The sequence below is a fragment of the Sphaeramia orbicularis genome, chromosome 1 (genome assembly GCF_902148855.1).
Source record: "Sphaeramia orbicularis chromosome 1, fSphaOr1.1, whole genome shotgun sequence".
NCBI classification, from domain to species: Eukaryota; Metazoa; Chordata; class Actinopteri; order Kurtiformes; family Apogonidae; genus Sphaeramia; species Sphaeramia orbicularis.
This window is the reverse complement of record NC_043957.1, coordinates 50177658-50201827: the sequence shown is the minus strand read 5'-3', so window position 1 is coordinate 50201827 and position 24170 is coordinate 50177658. Positions and strand designations below refer to the sequence as shown.

At 41.2% G+C, this 24170-nt stretch overlaps 1 protein-coding gene across 1 annotated transcript in view; it reads left to right on the top strand.

Moving 5' to 3' along the window:
- Positions 1–224: 224 nt before the first annotated feature.
- znf827 (zinc finger protein 827) overlaps positions 225–24170 on the top strand; it is a 101933-nt gene continuing 77987 nt past the window's right edge. The window contains exons 1-2 of the mRNA XM_030140781.1: positions 225–535; positions 22543–23811. Of these exons, the coding sequence (XP_029996641.1) occupies positions 493–535; positions 22543–23811 (1312 nt within the window). The 5' untranslated portion in view covers positions 225–492. The remainder of the gene's footprint in view (positions 536–22542; positions 23812–24170) is intronic.

Below are 24170 nucleotides of genomic sequence, written 5' to 3'. Positions count from 1 at the left end.
CCTAATACATTTTCTTTTCAGCCATACACCCTGAAAGCTTGGGGGCACCTTGTCCGTCCGCCGCTCTCGGGGGCGAGCTCCTCGAATGTGTGCGTACGCGCAAGAGTGTGTATGAGTATGTGCGCGAGTGTGTGAGAGCGTGTGAACGCGTGTGTGAGCGTACGTACGTATGTGTGTGTGTGTGTGTGTGTGTGTGCGCGTGCGTGCGTGTGTCTGCTCTGCTGTTGCTGCCCTTTGATCCCTGCATTAGTGTTAGTTAGGGGCTCGGAGACACACTTGCACCGAGAGCAGCCATAGTCAAGACACGGCAACAACAACAGCGGCACCTCCTCCGCCTGTGTTCCCATTCCCCAACAATACACTTTAAACCGAGCAAAGCCAGGTGCACGACCAAGTCCCTGCCATCACTGGCGCCTCCAGTCTCAATGGGAAAAACCTTTTTTTCTTCTTATCCCTAAACAAGGACGAGAATGTGATTAAAAACGGGGGAAAATGCCAAGGAGGAAGCAGGAGCAACCCAAGCGCCTGCCTTCACGTAAGTCGTTCACTCGATTTGTGCAATTTTAACCGCTCTCCGTGTGTTTTGCGCAGTAGTTTAGGGTTAAAGAGGTGAAACAGACAAAAGACTCGGCGTAGGTTATTTCTCCCTTTTTAGGTCCGAGCGAGGCAGCCATGTTGTTGGCGATGGGTAACGTTAGCTAGGCAGTGAGTGGATAAATGATACGTGGTTTTATTAAGAGTAGAATCGATAAAGGTCCGGTTCCGCTAAAGGTTGCGGTCAGTTGGCATATGTGTCGGTTGTGTGTGAGGAATAACGGCCGAGCGTTTTCGGTTATGTGTTCGTCTCTGCTTGGTCGCTTTTCGGGTAGAAAGGGGAGGATCTGGGAGTCTGGCCGCAATAAAATGAAGGGTCAGTCGGATCAGACAAGCCAGAGTCTGGCTACCCATACCCTAGTGTTCCTAGTTAGCAATAGCGCTATCTAGCAACGCTCGGTAAACTTCATTTCCTCGGCTATAAACGTCTAACTTTCGCCTCAGTTTTTGCTGCTCCAAATCGCGGAACCGCATTTGTTCGCGCTTGTTTGTCGTCGACTTTTAAAAGTGTGGAGAGATTTTTTTCCCCCCCTCGAGCCAGTGTATTTTTTCTACCCCTCCCAGTCTGCATGTAGGCTATGTCAGAGCCATGGTCGGTCACCTGAAGTTCAGGGTTTTTCCCCCCTTTCCTTTGCAGCCATTCATTGCAGACAGACTACGATCAATAACGCGGTTGGAAATGGGAAACGATAGTCCTGTTCTACTACGTTGCTTAAAATAACACTGTGCCGCATCATCCACTGAGTATAACTACCGTGTAGTTGATTTTGGTCGGAGGTTAGTTTACTTTTCTACATTTGACCCTCCGTATCTTGGATGTTCGTATTGTGCCTTTATCAGTCCAGATAATGAAAAGCTGCAGTAACGCACTCCGGCCACTAGAGGATCGCTCAGATGCTAGTGGGCAATGACAGTGATTATTAAAGGAATTATCTGAGAGTGACATTTTTTTTTTTTTTTTTTTTTGCTCTTGATCATTTCTGCTCGATACATGCGTAAGCAAACAGCTCAATTAGTCATATTGGTATGCAAATGTTGTGAATAATTGAGTGATTCATCATTAAATCTATGACGGCTTGATGCATTTATCTTCTGACACTGTCTTCTTCATTTCTTAAATGTCAGACCATGCCAGCTGCTCAGCACAGCCAGGCACTGTTGATCAGAAGACACTTTAGGTCGTCTCTTTTACTCACTTTACTGACATGTATTTTTATTATGGTGTCAGAGGGTTTGTGAATGAGCTCCTGCATCTGTCTCAGATTAACATTTCTAACAGATTAAGTCAAATGTGTAATTCCCCTGTCCTCACATGCGGTATACAGGTCTTTCTGTTATATTGTTAATTTTACCGATCTGCTGCTCAGGTTGAAGTTGGGAAAATTGCAGCATTCGGCTCAGAGGCGTAAAGGTGAAGGTAAGGGTGACAGTGGGTGCAATGAGCGACTATGAGTGTATCTTTGTGTGTGACTGAGTGACACAGAGATATTTGGACAGTGAGCCTTGCTGATATGCTACATAAGGAGTATGCAAGCCACATGGTTGGTCTGCACACAGCAGCGTGATGTACAGTAAAGCCATTGCAGCCTTTTTTTCCCCTAACACTGCACATCAAGCCTTCTTTTAAGGCACTTGTCCACTGACCTTGTTTGCCTCATTGTGTGGTAAAATGAGTTTTTCATGAAGTCCATTATATTATTGCTAACCGAGAAATATGGAGAGTAGTGTTTGACATCAGTATGCGTTTCTTAGTCTCTTTTCTCTGATTATATTTGTTTCCAGTATTATTATAACCTTATGAATACTGTGAAGCCCTCTGATACTGAAATTAATACATTTTTCTTTCAGATAAACTTGCTTTGGCCAGTGGATGTGAGTCAATGTGTAGGATATTATGACATGTCACCCTGTTAAGAGGGACACATGCATATAAATAGCTTTTGGATGTTCTCGTGCGTTGAGTCACTAGTCTCAAATTTTAGCAAAAGCTGAAATAGATTTACATTTGTTTTTGTGTAGCAGCCATAAAAACATTTTAGTACCTACTTGCTTACCTGGACAAATGAGAATTATAGCGTTTCTAAACATCTGTACCTTTTAAAGTAGCGTATGACTTTCATCACAAATTTTTCTTCAGATTTGTAAAACCTGAGTGATAGCTGAATTGTCACTAATCCATTAGTCTTTCTGTGCTTTCATGGCATTTTTGGAATATGTCATTGTGTCAGGCTTATCATACAGGTACTGTAAGGAGCGAGTGAGCGGTGAGGGCCTGGCCATACCCTGTACGCTTGCAAGGCATGTACGATAAGCCTACACAATGACATATTCCGAAATGCCATGAAACTGATGTGTAAGTATTGTTTTTCACAATTACACATATCCCGTATTATTACATGACATCTGACTTAGAGTGATTCCTTCCATTTCTTTTGACCCTGTAGCAGTTGCTTGTTTTCTCCATGTTTGTTGCTTCTGCAGCTGCGTGGAATTCCCATTCCCACAATGCAGTTCATGACAAAGTTTCTGAAAAGGCCAGAGTGATATTTTGGTTTGGTATGTAAACAAACGGACTGCTTATGATGGAGTTATCTTCAAAGTTGTTCACCGTGAGGGAAGTGATTCAGGTGCATAAGCATGAAAAGACTAGTGGATCAGTGATAATTAGGCTATCACTGGGGTTTTACACATTTGAAGAAAAATTTATGATGAAAGTCATACACTGCTTTTAATGAGATAAAAATATCAGCTATTACTACAAAAATGCAAGCCCTCCTTTTATTAAATGTTAAAGAGCAGACTTATGGTTTAAATGTTAAAAAACAGCGGATGCTTTTTATTTCAGATATTAGAGAAGTGCTCGACAGAAATATAAGATCCAGCAATTAGAATGAATGATTGTTTTTCCCAAAGCTTACTGGTTTTGGAAACACCCTGTATTTGGCACGTTGTCGTCATTGTACCGTCAGGATTAGTCCAATATTTTCTGTCTTTTGACGATGAAGACCAAAGTTAGCCTGTGTCAACATTTCAATTAAACACCTTCATAATTGGTCTGTAGCAAAAATACTCATCACCCACGTATCTGAAATCATGTATTCCTGTGTAGGCGCTGGACTGGAGCACTGCTGTGCCTGTGTGTGTGTGTCTGTTCTTGGGTTTAAATGAAAGCCTTTTCTGATTTAGAGTTGTTTCCCCTCCTCAGTCAACAAACTGTCACTGAAAAGTATGAATTTGTCAGAAGCTTTTTGCGCTTTGTTTTGGATCTTCCCACTCTAGAATGGAAGTGTCACCTCATGCCATTCGCTGTCAGTCTGTGTGTTTTCATTATTCAGCCAACAACACCCTGGTGGTGTGCCAGCCAACAAGCACAATATCGAGCTTCAAATCTCTTCATCTGTGGTGAAAAAGGCCAAGCTAATACACTGGCTTTAATGCTAGAGGTGCTTTATCTTAGCACAGACCCAGATATATGGCTTTTGTAGCTCTGGCGTGCACTGTCCTATTGTTTGTGGCACAGCTTGTGTAAGAAGACTATTCTTTAAGTGTGTGTACAGCATGCATGTGTGAAAGGGAACCTGTGGGCATGTGTGTATGAGAGTTAGTGTGTGTGTCTGTGGGTACATAAGCCTGCTATGGAGGTCACAGTACAGTATGGCGCCTTCACTCTGACAAGTAAACATGACCTTTGGTGCCACAATGAAAACTGCCATTCTTTATGACCTTGCAGTGTGTTATTGTTTGTGCAATTTTGTTGCCTTATTACTTACACTTAAAAGGTAGGGCATGTTAAAAAGATCACAAGGGCTTTAATTTTTGCCTGTAAATTACTGAGTTCACAAATATCATTCACTGTCTCATTTAATCTTATCCTGCATGGCCAAAATGTACACTTTTTGTTAGATCAAGTCATTCCATACATTTTTCATCACTCATCCTCGCTGTAAATGTAAGTGGATGACTAATCTAGAAATATATAGTGAGTACGTGTCCATATCATAAGGGGTTTGACCTTAAATGTATAGGAGCACTTGTAGTCTATTCACCCCTCCCACAGTAATCTACATTTGAAACAGAGCAATGAAATAAAATGGCATTTTGAACATTTCGACACATATTCCTCCTCGTCAGCCAATAGCTGACTGACTGGGTGGCTCTCTACCTTACTGTAATGGCGGGTCACTGGCTCCCTTCCATTGCTATGATTATAATGACCTTGGTGGGGCTGGGGCTTGAAAACATTGGATTAAGAGGAAAGGAAAATGAGAGGAGGTTTCCATTTCGCTCTTGGCATAAAATTTGTGGGGGAATTTGTGCCAAGAATCGCCCACCTCACTACCACCACCTCTGCCGTCACAGCCCCCTTTAAGTTGATGGGGCTTGGGTGCTCTGGCGGTGTCGGCTGAGTGGAGCTCAAGCGAATAATGATACATAGGCTTTAACTTAGAAATGAATTAGAGGGTAGGGTAAAGGTGGTGGGGGCCTTGCTCACCATATACTGTCACAGAGAGCATAGGAAATACGCTGTCAGTGAACGTTTACATTTAGTAAATTGAAGCTGGGATTTTGTCTTTTACTTTGTTATTCTAAATACTGTCACTAGTGTGAATACACACGTACCTGGGTATGGTTTAATAGGCCTAAGAAGTAACAAAGCCTCTGGGCTAAGGTCAATACTTAAAGACTAATGGTAATCTTATTTGCGACTTTGGACAATAGAACCTTCCTTTTAGAGATGTCATAGCCCCTACAAATATCAAAACCCAAGTGACTCTCTGCTCATAAGTTGCAGCATCAAGCTTTATGTTTGTATTGAGACAGTGAGACGGAAGATACCCGTGTGCACTTTTAGGGATGTAATGATTCTCCAAATTTTTTACTTGGTTACAATTTACAGTGTTCAGATTGCAAAAGAATACTTTTTATGTTGACTTCACAGGTTAACTGTACTTAAACAAACTGAGTAAAAATGAATTACCTAGGTTGAGAAATAAATTAAAACTATTCTGAAGAACGCGGTCATGCGACTATAATCACAACACAGACTCAGAAGATGGTAAAAAAAATGCATTCATATTTCCTAAATATGCACTGTGCCTTGATTTTAAAATTTGTGAATTACATCTGTCATAGTGTTAACTGTACAATGAAAAAATAATTTAGTTTCTTTTGTAAAGTTTTAAAGGTGATATAGAGGTGGCAGTAGGTGGGATGGTGGGTGTAACATAGATAACGCCTCAGATGTATCCATGACACTGTGGACCCTTCAGAACCGTTACATTACAACTGAGTTTTTAGGGTGTTAAAATTAACATTTATCTTAAGAAACAGCTACATAATCTTCATGAACCAACTGCACAGACATGACCTGTGGATGGTTATTTTCTCAACTTGATCGACCGATGTCTCAGTGTACTTACAGACCTGATCACCTTTATCAATGTATATACAAAACCATGACTTAGGGTGGAGACTTATGATCATGTGCTAAAGTGACTTCAATGATCGAAAAAATTGCAGTTACTCAGTAGTATCAGTATCAACTCAGTAGTAATCTGAGCCTTTTCTTTAGCCATTTGACCTTAAAGTAAAATTTTTTTTGCATGCTGTTGACTTATTTTGTGTGATGTTACCGGACAAAAGCTTACGTGTGACTCACACAGTAAACCATTTCATTATTCCTACCATTTCTGTCTTTTAAACTACACATTTGGTAAAAATGAGGAGTGCTTAGAAGGAGAGCAGAATGGTTAATAATTTAGCAACACAAACAGCAGTAGAGCTGATAAAGTGTTGGTTTGTGCATGTAAGGAGCTTGTTTAGTTGTGTAGCTCTCAGCAGAAGTTTGAAAACTTCTTTCTAATTTAATATCAAAGGAAGTTTGTGTAAAACAAAACAAAAATGGACAGAGTAACTTTTATGAAAGGGGAAAATATGCTGATTCAAGCTTAGGTATTTTTTAGTTATACATTTAAGCACATTGTATAATTAGAACAAGGCATCCAGAAAGATCCATATTTTTAAATTATTTGAATGAAATTAGATAAATGTGCTTTTAGATTGTGAAAAAGGGTTGGGCAATTCATCATTTTGGAATCATAATCTGGATTCACACCTTCTACAGTCGTAATTCTGCTGTGTTTGTTAGCAGGGAGAGTCATTGTACTAAAGTGCTCCCCTTTTTCCAACAAATGCGAAGACTGCAGCTCACTACGTGATGGTTTGTACAAAACCACACATTAGCGTTTAGCAAATTTTAATGCGTGCTTTCCGTCTTTGCAAGATGCATCTCTTACTTGACGGAAATTGTCAACTTTTAAATTGTTTCACCTCAGAATGCAAACTTGCTCAGCATCTGTTTGAAAGTGAATAAAAAGTGTAAAGTAAAAAATTCCTTTAGATATCCATTGTGTAATAGTTTTAAAGCGTTTTCTCTGCAGCACAAAATCAGGCACCAGCAGTTGTCCTTGTACCTCCAGTACAGTACCTGCCTGTCTGCCTGGTCTCAATCAGAACCCCCTCTGTGTGGAATGGAAGTGCCTCAGCCTTGGTAACGATTTTTCCCATGTTGACAAGTCACAACATGGAGATCTACAGCTCGGAGAGCAGCCCTTTGGCTACGCAGAGTCCTGCTTGCACTGAGTAATAGCAATCTCACAGGAGTAGCAGGCTTTGAGCTGGCAGCAGTTCATACGGAACAGCTCGCCGGTGCAGCTGGGAAAGACAGAGCAGAGTGGAGAGAGAGAGGAGCTGATGGTGGTGGTAGCAGTGAGGAGATGGAGGGAGGGAGGAAGTGGAGAGGAAGAGCTGTTAAGAGCTTTGGGCGGTTTCTCTGTTGTTGTACCACACAAGTGCATCCAGGCCCTGCAGGACAAGCCTTTAACAGGCATGAGGGATGGAGAGCATGAGAGAAGAGGAGGAGGAGGAGGAGGAGGAGGCGGCGGCGGTGATGATGGTAGTGGAAGAGGAGGTGGTAGTATGGGGAGCTGAAGCTGGCCAGTCGTGCCAGACGCCTGCTCTAAACAGGGATGTGATTTATTGTTGGACCCTGTCTTACGTTTCACTCCTAGAAAGACACTGAGATTGCTTTGTAGATAAATAAAGAAGTCCCTCAGTTTGTCTCAGAAGAAAGACTGTGGGCTGTAAGAAATTTTCAAGATTTGGTAACATGTTTGACTGATTTAACTTAACTTAAACTTTGGCTTAAGGTGACATTTTTTTTTTTTTTTAAAGCTCCAGATTCTATATTGCCATTCACAACCATTCAAACCATGGACAATTGGACATAATTACTGCTTATAAAGCTATATGAAGTAAATGTACATTTTAGTAGAAGGCTTAAAATGGCTTCTAGCCAACACGTTGATCTTTGTCGCCCTCGTTGAATGCACTCTGCACGGCGCAGTGCTATGAGATGACCTCACTTCCTGTGTGGGTAGAGGAGGGCAGGAGGCCTCTCACACACATGCACACAGTCATTCTCTCTCACACACAGCCTGGCTCCAGTTAGCCTTTAGTGCACTAGCCAGGCTCCTAACCCCTCTCCTCTCCTCCTCTCCTGGTGTGGAAGTGTTTCCACATTGCACATTTAGGCAGTCAAAGGCAAAGGCACAGGCTAATGTCTTTAACTAGCTGGGCTAACAGCTGTGTGTGTTTGCAGCTTTTTGGGACGTAGGATCAGCTTTATAGGGAGATTAAAAGTACAGAGCAGGAGGGGGCTGTTGCAGACACAGGATAGTACGACCATAAGGCAGTGACAGCTCTCTCGGGAAACAATATATCACCTCTAAATGCTGAGTAGAAGTCTTTGGCTGGGGGACAAAAATCCAGAGAAGTTAAAATCACTGATGTGATGTCATCTCTGAGAAAGCCATTGTCAATGCAGTGTAAGAGTTATTTATGATGGTGAAAATGCAGGTGAGCAGTTTAATTCAGGGTTGAAGAGGAAGCCTCCCTCTTTGCTCAGTGTAGGCTCTAGCCACTTTCACACAGCTTGTTTAGGTGGAAATGTGCGTTCATTTTGCCTTGGTGCTCTGTGTAAAAGGTGAAAAGGGAGAGGGTTATGTACTCTGCGTATTATCTACAGTAGATGGCAGTCTACATACCCACAGTTTGGAGAAGCAGGACAGGATGGAAGCTAAGGAATGTACGACTGTGGAGAGGAAATTATATTTTCGCAACTTAAAGAGACGCTCACCTAAAAAAATCCACGTCAGTTAAAGTGTATGCTATATTTAGAATATTTTACTGCTTACCTTGCCGTCAGACAGTGCTTTCTGATTTGGAACTGACACCCTAAAGCCACCGGACTCCCTTGACAGCAACAGTAATTTTACCTCACAGAGCATGGGTGTTTCTGGTCCAGCACTGCCTCAGTTGGTTAGTTTGTGCTGTTGTGTGACTTTAGCATGATGTACCAACAATACATTGTGTGCATTACCACTGAGGAATTATTTAGCAGCCTTCACTAACCTGCAGGAACAAGATAATTATTGTTGAAAATATTCTTAAATTGTAGAGACAGTGAGATCTCGGGCATTCCTACCTTCTGAGTGGAGGACCCAATCACTACAGTATTGAAAACAACACCAGTATGGTAGTACGTCTAACATTATAACAATCTCTACACCACACTAGATACTGCTGCTGTTGTTGTATCATTCCTGTGATACACCATCTAAAATCACACACTGGGGTGTCATTATATCAGCTTAGTTTGGTTCAGTGTAAATACAAAATGCTGGGATAATAAGGGGTCTTCATGACATTAATATTGTCAAATGTCTGTTTAAAAGGGGTTCTGTATCTTCTTAGGTCTCATCCTCTCATTGTTTACTAAGGGCATTTGGTCATTTCCTTTTGCCCTTGTGATACTAATGAGATTAGCTCATCACTGAATTTTTCATTCTGTGGGAGCAGTTATGTACCTTATGGTATGTGTATGAACTATAACCATAAGTGGAAACAAATGAAGTTAGACAAATGACACTGAGCGGCATAATGAATGGATGTCAGTATTGAGCTGTTTAAAAGATGGCTCGGCTCATGATTGCCCGTATGTTCCCACTCCCCAAGAGTGTTTTGAATGGGGGCCATGTTAGTTCAGATTGCCATGTCATTAATCCCTCATACTCTACAGGGGAGTGGTCAGCGGCAGATGTATTTGCACTTCCTCCAGAAGGTTTTCTAGATTAGCACAAATCCTCCCAGAAAAAAACGTTTAAAAACCTCATTTGGCACGCACAGCCAGACTTTGTGCTCATTGCTGGCCAAAGACAACCATCCCTCGCTCTCTGACACCCCTGATTTTTTTTTCTTCCTTTTTTTTTTTTTATCCCCTTACCTTGTGTTGTTATTCAGAGCCCCATGTCGATTTGGACAGGGGCAGTGTAATTGTTTGGAAACTCGGTTCCTTTCATTTGCATGTAGCAAGCAGCCACTTTTCCAGTTTCAGTGGTTTGACCTTGTTGTACCTGCCAGCCAGAAATGAGATCATCAGAAGAGTAGACGAGAAGCTGACATCTCTCCTCCACCTACCCGTGGCTTTAAGTGATGGTTGTCATAGCAATCATTATGCCACAGAACAGACTCAGTGGGTGAATGATGGCTTTGAATGCGGCAGCCTCAGGTCACAACCTGGTTATGACAGAACAGATAGACCTATGAGGCTTGGTTGCAGTACACAATCAGGCACAAAGTAAACAGCTGCATACATAGCATGTCAGGTTCATATAGATTTCAGGTCGAGATTGAAAATTACTGAGGCAATGTCTTTTTTTTTATACCTTGAAGAAACCAAGGCAGGTATTGGTGTAACGGAGAGGGAAGGAGCAGCATGGGGCGAACAATGCCTCTCATTCCCATCAGCTGCCCTGGCCAGCATTTAACATGGAGATTGGAAACGGAATAAGCTCCCCCCCATTCTCCCTGGACCTGCATGTAAATGAGGTTAGCGGTTAGCATTTCCTGCTGTGCCACAGCAATTCTTCTCCCTCTCTTACTCCCTCTTTTTCTCCCTCGCTCTCTTTTTTTTAATAATGGCCTGAAAGTGCTCCCCCCTTTTTTTCCTGGGGTAGGGACCGGGACCAATCCTGATTAGTGTCCCTGTCCTAAGTGACAGGCTAAAATCCAAGCAGGCACTGCCTTGGGCACCTCTGCCAAACAGCCATCAAACCAATACTGCCATTAAAAAAGGCATCTTCCCCCCTCTCACTCAATTCTGAAGATTCCCTCCCGCTCTCACCGCTCCTCTGCTCATTCTCCCCCACCGTCCTTTTCTGAGTGTCTCTAATAGACTTTGCCTCCATCGCTCTTGCCCACTGTCCCCTCACATGCATACATGCACATATAGAATCAACCTCTCTCACTCTACCCCCCACCTCCCACCAGACCCTGCTTTGTATCCCTCGCCGGACTGTCTTGCTATAGAGCAAGAGTGTCCCTTTTGCCAGTAGGGCGATTTACAAACAATACATGGACGCTGTACACACTCCCACCTTCCACCCTCCTACTCGCTCTCTCACTTCTCTTCCACAGACACACAATCACCTCTGTGAGGAGCTTCGGTATGCCAGAAAACTACGCAGCAGGGTGATGGCCTGTTCTTTTTAGCACTTGTTCCAAAGAATGTCTTCCTGAGAATGTTAGTGCGACATCCACATCTTTGGTTGAATGAGGTTACTTTTTGCCAACCGGATGGGGGAAAGAAAATGCATGAGATCTGACTAGTATGTCAAGTAGTTCATAATTACTAGTTTTCATTCAACCCCCACCACTCTGAAATTGTAATTGGAGCTGTATTCATGACAGTTTTGCCTGACATAAAGCAAAAGCGTGAGGGAGTTATGTCAGTGGAACCGTGGGGGGTAGATGCTAATTACTCTGTTTGAGAAGATGGGAAAAGTGAAAAGTAAAGAATGTTACTGACATGTTTCTACAATGGGAATGAACTGATTATCATTGTGCTGTCGTCTGGGTTTTTTGTAACAAAAGCCACACACGCACACACACACACATACACATACACACCATCAGTCCAGTCTAATATGTAATACCCTGTAAATTAAGTACTGCAATAAGGCCAAGTGATCCGGTTATGTCAGTTGAAATGTAACGTTATCAAGTAGGTGTTAAGACACACCAGAAGGAATAATAGAAGAATAATGCACACTTCTGTTCACACAAATATGTTAGGCCTTTTTCCCCACATGTGTATACAAAGTTTTTTTTTCCCTGCCATATGTGATCTTTTAGAGCATGCTGCATGTGTTCTGTTGTATTTTGTTTCACAAAGATGGATGCCACCCACATACGCCTATTCCTATCAGATAGAACAGCTAAAGTCTTTATGAATATGAACAGCTCTTTCTCACAGAATCAACTCTGGTCAGTGATGTGTAATATTTAGACACCAGTTAATTTAAAAGATGGTTTCATACCCTAACGTGCATGGTTATTTACTAGAAATATAATCAGTATTGTGACTGTCACAGGAACATTTTCTTGCATTCATGGACACTTTTAGCACGACTTTAATATATTTAATCTTTTCATTTCTTTTTTTGTACAATGCTACATTTCTCAGTTGTTATTTGAGTGTATAGGCCACCACAATGAGATCCTTTAATTAAACAAACACTTTAAAAAAAAAAAAAGGATTTTCTTCAAAAGGTTTTTGTTTGGACTGGATACTCTTCTCACTGTAGCTGGTTACAGGCAGACTTGGCATCTTTCTTTTATCTAAAATAAATGGAGTGTTATAATGTGACTCATGATTGCAATGAAAATGCTTTCCCATTTAGAATAGGCTATATTCATTTGAATTAAAGCAGTTCTGTGTTAGTACTAAAACATAAAACAAATATGTACACCTGTGTGAAAATGTGCAACTAAAGTGTGTATATTAGAACATACTGCACATTAAACAGAAGAAAAAGAGGATGAGATAACCTTGGATAACCTAAATGACAAGTTGACTGAGAGGGAAGGCTGGTCAGATGTGACTGCTGGGATTAAATGAACTATATGCTCCATGCAGTATAATACCCCACAGAAATACTCAGTAGTTTAATATACTCTTCCACTGACTCATATACTCTTACCAGCATTTATCAACAGCATATAATTGACTTCCATAAAGGCAAACCTAACCTTTTGCAGGTACTGCATAGTGTACTTGACCTTTGACATCTAGCACACGTGATACTTAAATACTAATCTGACTTTTAGAACTGTCATTATTTCTAGACCTCCATGTAGCATAATGTACCTGCGCCACAAATGTATTATGTAGCAGATTGCTCCATATTGGTTGCTTTCGAAGATAAAATATGTGTACCTTTTAGGGCAGAAGATCTACTTTTCTAATGGTTGTTTAAATTATTTACCAGTGCATTTGAAGCTACGATAATTGAAATGAATGGACACTAGTTATTCATAATGAAGTATACATTACAGGCTCAGAGTTTGGAGATGAAAATTAACCCCAAGCCTGTTGACTGACCGAACCAATGCCAAGGCCCAGACGGCTGGACTTGGTATTCCTCACATTAAAAGCCTGTTAAGTGCTCGCCTCTTTGCTGTGGCAGTGATCCATTCTCCTCTACGCTGTCCTTACTTGTAGCCAGTCCCATTAATATATCACAGTCTTGCTTTTCCCGTGACAGGTAAATTCATAGAGTTAATTCATTTATGAAGAACAAGACGTAGGTTATATCTAAATCAAAATGATCGTAAGACTTGAGTACCGACCTCACAAGATTTTTCTTTAATCATGAATATTCGGTGATGCCGATGGTGTTTTTGTTAACCAAGCTCACAGAAGGCATAGTGTGATTTCTTTGGCCAAGATAAAACGGTGAAATGAGTATTCGCTTTGAAACAGCTTCATGTTCGCACACTACAGAATTCGTCAATACGTATGTAGGTTTCCCAATTTATGTCCTCGCACATAAATGCACCATTCTGACTGGTGTTTATCACTCTGCATTTTTAGTTTGTGTGAAATGTTTTGTGAAAAGATGAGCTATGGAGTCCAGATACAAAACCAGTTGTGGACGCATATCTATTTGGTGTCCTGATATTGTTACATAGGGAAAAGCTTGAAACTCTGTGATAGTTTGATGCAATGATCAGAAAGCAACAGCCCTTTGTCTACTGTGGTTGACAGCCTTGAGGGTAATGCATGTTTCAAACAATCTGAGGAGGGTTTTGGGACAGTGACAGCACACTTTGGCCTGGTTTCACTCACCAATTAGTGTCATTAGCTTGGTAATGCAGTTTGCTTTCAAGCTTGGGCTGCTTATTATTGCCAGAATGACAGACCTTATTGTTTAGTGAGACTGCTTCTAAGTGAGAAAGTTTTGAAATTGCCGTACCTATAGGTTTGGTTTATTAGTAAACAAACAAGATGGTTCTCACAGCATATCAGCACAATATCATGGATGTTGTTGCATGTACATTGGAAGTTCTGTCACAAAATGGTACACAAAAAGTACATAGTTGGCCAGCGCAGCTACACATGAAACAGACTTCCTCATTTAACTTTCATGCTGTGACTCATCTTTCTGTATGAAACAATTGTTGACTTAATAAACTGTAAAGCTGTAACAATTAATCAGCCAATAGAAAGCTGTTTTTGAAAGATTTCGTTGTATTTTGCATTTAATGTGATGATTTTCTTTAAAAACAAACAAACAAAAAAACTATCATAATACAAAACATGTACAATAGATTAATAGCCTATATGATGAAAATTGTTAGCATATATGGCTTGTGCGCAGGATGTGAGTGGTATGCTAAATTCCATTTCCAATTTAAGTCATATTAGTGTAGGAAAATAATTTGACTAATCTGATTTTAGTTGTCCTGTGTAGTCACAATCTTGTAATGTGCTAGTTTCTGTTGCAAAGATGCAACAGACATACCGCTTCTCTGCCTCCAGCAGTTTAGGTCCATAGCTTTGATGACACATCTGAGGTTATGAGCAGGATTTTTTTTTCTCTTTTTATTCTCTTTTTACATGAGATGCTAAAAATGGAAGGGAAAAATAAACCAGGGGGTAAAGTGCACTTCATCTGCAATGAGGAATTTCAGAGGTCTGGGGCTCTCAGTCGTCTCATTCTCTTCCAAGAACACTTCTCCTTCCTGTTTCACCTCTGGCATGCCGCCCAAAGTGCCCACAAACCACGGAGGCCAAGGCCGAAAATACACAGATGGTAATTTGCACTACATTTCAATACGACTCAACCACCATTATATATAGCACTGCTGCCTGAACCCTGATCCTCAGTGAGAGTATCGCCTCACCTCAGATTCCGACTAAAAGATGGGCTCTTTATGTCTTTGTCACAGACTACAGGGTTGCAGAGGAAGTTGGGGTTGGAAAAGGACAGTCAAAAAGTGTGTGTTCCTGGATAAGATTTCGCAATGTTGAAATGTTTAACACAAACATTGATCAACACAGGGAGGTTTTACTTTTCGTTGGATTAAAGCATTGCTTCAAACTAATAAATTGCTACAATGATGTTTAAATATTTAGCCAAATTTTAAATTAAGGTTTAATACTAATGCTGTTTTCTTAAGTAGTATAAAAGCACCTTTCTACAAGTACTTTTTAAGTGGAATTACTGACTTTATGGGAAAAATGGCTAAAAAAAAAAATAATTAGGCTACACCTAGTTTGTATGGTTAAGCTGATATTCAGTTCATTACTTTGAGTTGAGTTTGAAAAGAAAAGGAACTTTATTTACATTGAACAGTAGCTCAATACACAGTAAAGCAGTAACAGTAGAAAGTAGTAATAAAAGTAGTAAGTCATAGTGGTTATGGTAAAATCATCCAGAAAGCATTAAAGTCATGATGTTCAGTGATCCAGGTCTATTTATTTCTTTTGGTGTTTATTACGTTGTTACGGTGTTTTTAGTGTAGTGGTTAGCCAGCTTCTAATTAGAGAGACTTAATTTCATCACCTTTTTCCTGTTCCAAACCACCTTTTATTATTATCCCACCCTTAAAAAACACACTATTGGTTGAGCCTCTGATATTTATAGATATCAGTGTGCCATCTCTCCAAGTATTTAATAGGTTAAATTTTTCATTGTACCTTTACAGAGTAAAAGAAAAGTTACCTACTGTGCTGTATGACTTTTTTTTCCTCAGTGATCGCACCCGTCTAGCTTGTTCCCTTGTTGGCTGTCATGTTTCATCAACTTTGTAATGAAAATTACATCATGTACAAACTTGGGAGCAGTTATCTTGTTGCTCCTGCAGAAGAACAACAGCATTTAACAGATTGATAGCGCATAAATTTATTCGAGGGGGGGGGTGAGTGTCTGCTAGCTCCCACACATCCAGCTGGATTTATTTTAGAGCATCTGTGTTTTATTTATTTATTTGTTTATTTTTAATATTTGCATTCTCAGTCAGGTAGAGGGAGTGGGATAAAGGGGGGGCAGAAAAGGAGCTTGTGGGCGTGAATGAGATCAAGCAAGTGAGAGATTATGGAAAAGGGAAGGGAAGCAATCCTGATCCGGTGTGTCCCAATTAATGGAATTACCTTCCTCCTCGAGAGGACTGTTAGTCATTTGCAGAGACGTGAGCCCACCAGTAGAGCGACGCTCCCACCATATTGTCCAGCGAGCGCTAATAAGGCAGCCCTGACCGCCGGGCGTGCTCATTAGCATAGCCCGCGGCTGTGGCAACCCCCACCAGGACTCAGCCGGACACTTAATTACCGCCGCAGCTCCTTCCTCACTACATCCATACTCAATCCCTTCTTCTTCCTGTGTCCTCACCCCATGCCCTACCTCCTTAACCCAACCCAAAGACACACACCACTATCACACCCCCCCCCCCCTCCTCACACACAGCAATAGACATCTAAGACTAATCATTTTTTTTCTCAGAATGTGATGGCTTTAGTCCTGGTATGCTGTGGTGTTGTAGTCTTTTATGTTATCTCACTTTTTATGGCTTTGTGGTCAGCAGTCTGTGTGTTTTTAGTGATTCCCTGACCTGCGCCGTCTCTCTCTGTCCTGTCTCTGTCTCTCTTTCTCATTGCTATATTAGCTCATGAGCATGACTCTCCTTTTGACATCGGCACAGTATTGATGCACCCCTGTCCAGCCTTAATCGGCTAATGGCCTCTTCTTCTTTCCTGTCCAGCCAAATCAACCCCTCCCTTAACCATCCCTCTATCTGTCCCTTCCTTCCATTGCCTTCACGTCTCCTCCCCAGCCCCCCTCACTCCCCCTACCCCTGTTCAGGCCTGGGGTCAGCAAGGCCAATTTTCATGCCTGGCTAAGTTACAAAATAGCTTTGTGTGTGTGAGAGTGTGTGACAGAGAACGAGAGAGAGAGAGGGAATATGTTAGTCAGCAGCCTAACACAAGTCATGTGGTCGGTGACCTCCTGACCTACCTTTACTCCAGTCCGTTGCTCATCTTTTACTTGAACTCTCTTTACTTGTGACCATTCAGTGTGACAACAAAATCTTGCTTTACTCCTGGACTGAACTTGAAGTATGTGCATGCTTTGTGTTATTAAGGAAATGACTGTTGAAATGTAATACATTGCAGGAATTGAAGTTGTTTTGTATGATTTATTTTCTAAGAAATGTTTTAAACTGGACAGAAAAGCTGTTTCTGGAACACATTAATTCTGACTTAGACCTTGAAACAGTAATCAACACTGAGCACAATAAAATTTTTATGAAAAGTTCAATATAATTTTGTAATCATTTCAAATAAGATTGGTATGACTCGATTTTAATGATTATATTTTAAAGCACAACCCCCTCAACAAACAAAAAATGGAACCATACCCTCAAACCATTCCACTGACCTACATTTAGGTCAACGCAATGCTGAGTGATGATAGAACTGTCTATTGGGCTGGGTACTGTTCACAGTTTTTTGACTCTGGACCTTCAATGAGTTTTTCAATGCTTTTTTATTTACAGAAAATTCCGAGGCTACACACAGATTTTAAATGGAAATGGAAGAATCTTTGCATAGTAATAAAAAAACACTTTAACACTTTACATTTTCCAAGAGTTAATAATGCTGATGTGGGTGTAATTCAAACTACTTGAATATCACACATCTTTGTTTTTTGTCTTATTTTGTTTACCTAAAGAATCTTGCAAGAACTTTTTTAACCGATAAAGGCAAGTATAATTACTTTTCACAGATTATACAAAAAATATTGCTATGATGTTGACTGGTGAAAGGTGGGAGAGGTGATGTAGTCTTTATGCTATGACACTTTTCCTAAAAATTAGATTGGAAATGTTGCAATATATAACCGACTCGCATACTGACTTGTAACACCTGGATTATGACATGCATTAGATTGCCAGATTCGTGCCATTACACAGACCTAACGGCAATATCAGCTGTAACATTGTAATTTAATTCTGTTTTTTCTTAACTGTAACAGAATATAATTCAATTTATAATGTGTAATTTATAAATACACTTTTTGTTTTAATTGTCTAACACTGTTACATCTACATCCAAAACTGCATGCACACACACATGCACATAACTCTCTCTGCCCTAGAAAAGCCAAGGCCAAAGTAATCCTGCCAAGTTCACGAATGGAGATTGTTGACAGCACTGTGTGGTAAAACAACGAACAAATCCACTACCTGCTATCTCCAACTGTGTTACAGGCTGTAGATTCTCAGTCTCCTATTTTTGTGACAGGTTAACACAACATGTCTCCAAAGTTTCAGATGAGCTACATCAAAATATATTTAGCTCCGGTGCTCTGTACATCTCTGGTCAAGCTCAAGGCGGTTTACTCCAGCTGGTCGTGTAGCCTTTTGGCCTCCTCTTTATGTAGCCTCGGCTTGCACTTTGACTTGTTTTGACTCTCTTTCTCAGTAATGTGGTGGCGCTATACATCTCCGTGGCCCAGAGAGAAAACGCTGCGCCACTGAATCACTTGCGTGTGAGTGATAACAGATCCAGACTGCTGAGCACCCTGCAGCTGTTTGTCTCAACATGCAAGTCATCCCCGCCATTACACCGCTAAATGGTTCCCCTTCAGTAGCAGACGCTCGTCGCCTCAGCCCGTATTTCCATGCCTCCATCACTCGGAGGGGAAGGGGGGTGGGGGGTGTTGCAGTTACTGTCGCAGAGCCGCTGACTGTACCGAAGGCAAAGGAGTTGAATGTGTGTCAGGAAAAATGCAGTGTAGGAATGACTTGGATTTAAACCACACTCTTTGCTGTTTATTTGTAGTTAATCTGTTTGTCCCACTGCGTTTGGTAGTGGGCATCGAGCATCAGTCATGAGTACAAAGCTCAGACGAAGCCCCCTTAGAGTTTGGGCCTAGACCATGACCTTGGGAAATGTCATTCCGCCCACGGGGTAGCTCGCCTGTGTCACACAAAGCCATTGGTAGTGGAGTGCATCAGTGCACTGTAGCATTCTGCTTGAAGCCCGCTGGTGTAGCGTTGCATTCAGTTGCACCTAACCCTGAGGTTTAAGAATGAACTTGGGATGCAAGAGAGTTCAGCCTCAAACCTGAGACCTTGGGTCAGCAATCTAGCGATTTTCCTCTAACCACATTACAGCCATTAGTGGCTCTTGCTGCTTTTCGCATGTCACATGGAAATGGGTCAAGCCCTGCCCTGCATGACTCACTGGCTCTTTCTCCCTCTCTCTCTCTTTTTTCACTTCTGTTAACCCTACTCAGGTGGCAAAATGGCTTGAAGGAGTATTAAAATTATGGGTTCACAATAGGGCTGCACAGTATCACCATAGTCATCGCAATATACACACATGCAATAGTCACATTGTAAGGTATACAATGTCAAGTAAGGCCAATAAACTCAAACGTGTCATGCTGAAACCTCCTGCTGCTCATTATAAAAGGAAAACTCACAGTTCCTTTTTACATTTATTAATCTACAGGAGCGATCTGCTGATGAGCATAGTCCAATTTGTGGATACATGGAATTTTTTTTTTTTTTTTTTTTTAAAGTTCAGATAGAAAAGTGACCTGTGGGGTCAGTTTTCTATTATAGAATTCTGACACCCCTTGTGGAAAAATGACCCATCCCCAATAAATCACCAAATTTGTAAAAAAAAAAAAAAAAAAAAAGTTTATTTACAGTATATATAAACACAAAACATGTCATGAAAAGCACAAAAATGTGTTAACAGTCATGCATTGCACAAATGTACAAGCACTTGATATTACAAATATATACACTGGTACAATCTTCAGTGCAACATAATTATGCATTTACAGCATTTACAATATGATGAGATGATTATAACTATCATATTAAAAGAGTATTGTAAGGTATTGTTGGAAAAGTGACCTACATTATATCTTACAACTACATAATAAAACATAGAAATAGGCAAAGGGTCAAAATTTTATAGCATGGAAAAGTGACCTAGGTCACAAGACATTATATCTTACAACTACATAAATACATAAAACCTATTTTTTCATAATTTAGGGTAGATTTCATGTCTATGATGTCCAGCAACTCTAAAAATGAACACAGATTATTTACTTCAATGGATATATGAATTTATTAATTTAGTAGTTTCTGGTGAAACTTTAAAATTTACACATATATTTAATCTTATTATAATATAGAAATGTATTAAAACATTTTTATTAACACACAGTGTATTGTGTATTGTTTGTCGTTATTATTATTATTTTTCTGTCGTTTGATTTTTTTTATTTGTGTATTGTTTATTATTATTATTATTTTTATTTTTGTTCCATATGTTTTGTATTATGTCTGTGTCTGAAATAAACTAACCTAAACTCTAAACAGTACAAATTCATTTAAGGAGTCGAAATTCTATGGGATGAGGCAGTTTTCCATGCTAGAAAATTGACCACAATTTTCACAATTCATAGAAAAGTGACCTGGTGGTCAGATTTCCAGTGACCCGGGGGTCAGATTACCATGGGGTCAGAATTCTGTATGACACTGACGTACTGAGCCACAAATCACAACCATTCTTGATCAGGTAATCTGACAATCCTTGGTCTTGCACTTTGTTTTCATTTTGTCCACATCTGAAAATGTGTAACGAACAGGAGAAAAACACTGAAAAAGAAGAAAGTAGTAAGTTGATGAGGACAGGTACAGTGTTGACAATACCTTCATGGTGAGCTAACCAGTTCTTAAAACTAATCTAACTCTTTAAGTTCCCTCCAAAATCACTTTGGATGATGAGTCACAGCACTCTTATACTTTAGCATGTGGTGTGTTGAAACCAACCGTAGAGCACAGTGAAGTTCAAGGAAATAAGTTCACATGCAAAAGTCTCTCTTTCTTTTTCTTTATGTTCTTTCAAATAAGTCGTCTGTTGAAAATTCCTGGCTTTTTTCATATTGAAATGTATACAGAGTCATCTAAGTTTTTTTTCTGAATATAATGTAGGCCCTAGGTTACCGCTTGTGTTTTATAGTTTTCTTCCACCAGCAGAAATGAGGAGAGACATGCCAATCAGGATCATGTCTTTAAACATTTGTTCATGTGAACTCCTCAAGCTTGGATTCTTGGCAGTTTTGGTAATGCCATTAAAGAAATAATGTTGCATAACCTGCTGGCTTTTGTTTTTGGCATTTGGCATGTTCTCTGAGTGCTCGTGTGTAACTTTAATGTGTAACATCTTAGTGTGTGTGAAACAGGCAGATGTTGGAAGTGTGTGGAACCCTATTTGATATCCATTGCTGTAGGAGTGTAGCAGTCATACTGGGTTGTGATTGTGGTCACCTTCGTGGACAGCGGTGAGCCACGCTGGCCAGATGTCAGCCAACTCTAATGATCCCAACAGGTTGCTGGGCTGGGTTGCCTAGCAACCGTTCTGCCTTTGCCTGTAAACAGAGAGCAGACCCACCAGGCCTCTGTCAGGGTCACGAAGGGTGAAGACAGCTTTGGTGTGTATGGATATACAGTATGTACAGTATGTCGGTGTGGAGGAAAGTTAGAAAAATACTTCATCGGCTCATATTTTTGCAGCTGTATTCATGCATATCCACTTTTCTCAAATCTCAGCCAGTTCTGTTTTATCTGATATTTTGTAAGGTTGTGTACAGTAACCCAAAGACAGGGGGAAAAAAATCCAGTTTTGACATTTTGTTTTGCCCAGGCTTGGTGCTTTTGACATATTCTTATGGAGGTTTGTTAATATGTATCAGGAATATTCACTTTTCTTTGTTCGCCCTTGTCTGGCAAGCTGTAATGTTTTGCTTATGAATATTGATACATGAAGTGTATATTAATGACCCTTGGTGACCTTAACCCTATCCTTATTGGCTCCCCGGTGGTATCTGCAGGCTCATGAATATTAATCTAGTTCTGTAACCTCCATTACCCTAATCTTTGCTGTCTAGCCTCCCAGAAGGACCCGTTGTCATGGTAACCCCTTTACTAGACTCTTCCAGACCAAGGGTGGGAAAAATATGGTTAAAAAAGGACAGAAAATTTTAAATTACTCGAACATCTTGGATACACCATGTGGAAGGCTACCGTTATATAAGAAAAAGGTTGATTTTGTTTCTGAGGTTATTTATGTGGTCTCCCGGATGCGGTGAGCACTGAAGTGTATTTTTGCACCTTTTTAGCTATGTTTGGCTATTGGTTTTAGATGTGTTATTGTTCTGTGAATGTTCTGAAATCCCACTTAGGCTTTCACATGGTACAGATTGCTCAGAAACATTAAACAAGAAAGAGTGGAAACTACTAGTGAATAGTAATAGTATTTTTTAATGATAAAAGCTGTCTGCACTCAGCCAGAGGATGAATATGTCCTCTACTTAACTCTTACTGTGTGATGTTCTCAAACTGGAACATTTTGCTTAATGTAACTGTTCTCCAGAGCAACATGTTGATATCTTTGTCATAGTGTCTGATAGGTTTTGTGTCTATTCTCATGTAAACTGAATGTCCTCTCTTTTCTAGATTTGGACAGTAATGAGGAAGGAGGGCCTGACGGTGGTCCTGTGGAGGAGGAAGGCTGGTTTGGGAATGCTTCTGACACACGCTCTGAGTCGTCGTCCTACGGAGATACTCAGGATGAGCTCCTGTTGCCCCGGGTCTCTTCTCCAGATGAACAGCCTGGAGTCAGCACCGGGTCCGGAGACCGTGATACCTGTGGAGGTGAGAGCTCACTGGGTTGCCCCACACCCGTCCATCGTACCAGTTTGGACCTTCTCGGACTGGATGAAGGTGCGTTTTCAGCCCAGGATACGCTCTCTTCTGTGGTGTCGTCACTGTATGGGGAGGCGGCGTCTCGTGCTCTAGGAAAACCCCTCAGCAGCAACCTGCGACGCCTCCTAGAGGCTGGGTCGCTGAAGCTTGACAGTGGGGAGCTCCTAAGTCGGGGGGCGTCTCGGGGAGGTGCTGGGGGAGAGTCTCCTCCAATAGGTCTAGCCCCACCATTGACCCTTTCCCCATCCTCCCATCATGCTCAACAGTTAAGTGCTCTTGCTCGAAAACTGGCAAATAACAACAACAGCGGCTCGGCCTCACCAGCCTCCTTGGCACCCTCAGTTACTAACATCAAGCAAGAGCCCCTTGACCCCTTTAACTCTGTCACCTCTAGCAACGGCAGTGGCTTTGTATGGGCAGGAGTTGCAGACAAATGGCCACCGGCCAGCTGCTCTACACCTTGTGGCTCCAGCTTGTCCCCGGACTCTGCGATTCAGAAACTAAAAGCCGCTGCAAACGCCGTACTTCAAGACAAGAATGCTGTGGCCTCCTCTTCAACGACCTCTTCCTCGTCCACCTCATCCGCGGTGCCCACTCTAGGAGGAGGTGGTCGAGGAGACGACGTGGTGCGCTTCGATACCTTCAACTCTCCGTTCAGCCCGCAGTCGGCTAGCTCCACTCTTGCTGCACTTTCCAAGAAAGTAAGCGAGCGGAGCCAAGCCTCATCGACGGCCAGTGCTGCCACTGACCACCAAGCCTCAGCAAGTTCTTTTCTTTCACTCGTGTCAATGACCTCCTCTGCTGCCTTGCTCAAAGAGGTGGCTGCCAGGGCAGCAGGAAACTTAATGGCAGAGAAGAAAGAGGGTTCCCCTCTAACGCCTGCCGGGGTCCTCCAAGAGGATGTGAAGCCCCTGCTGGACAAGAACCAGAAGGCACCAACACCTTCCACACCAACCCAGGGTCTTGAGTTGCTGTTGCCCTCCACTCCAAAGGGCAGAGGCAAGCCCAACAGCCAAGCAGGTAATTCAGATTAACTGTAAAAATGACATTTTAACACTGAAGAAGTAAATTTGGATATGAGTAGATTATATTTGGTTTCTTGGTCATTTGTTTCTTTTAATGCATCCCATATAGTTGAATGAGTGTCAGCACATTTCATTTAATGAATGCAAGGTTTCTGTTGGTACTAATCTAAAAACCTTAGTCTTTAAATCCTACAATCTAAAATTTAGGCCATTCTCTTTAATACATTTTGGCAGGTCTTAAAAATTGATTGGATTATGTAGCCTTACTTTTATCTTATTTTATAGCCTTGCATTAATGTCAATCTCAATTTTGAATATGTTTTAGGAAGTAATCTGTATTAATCGTGAAGTAAA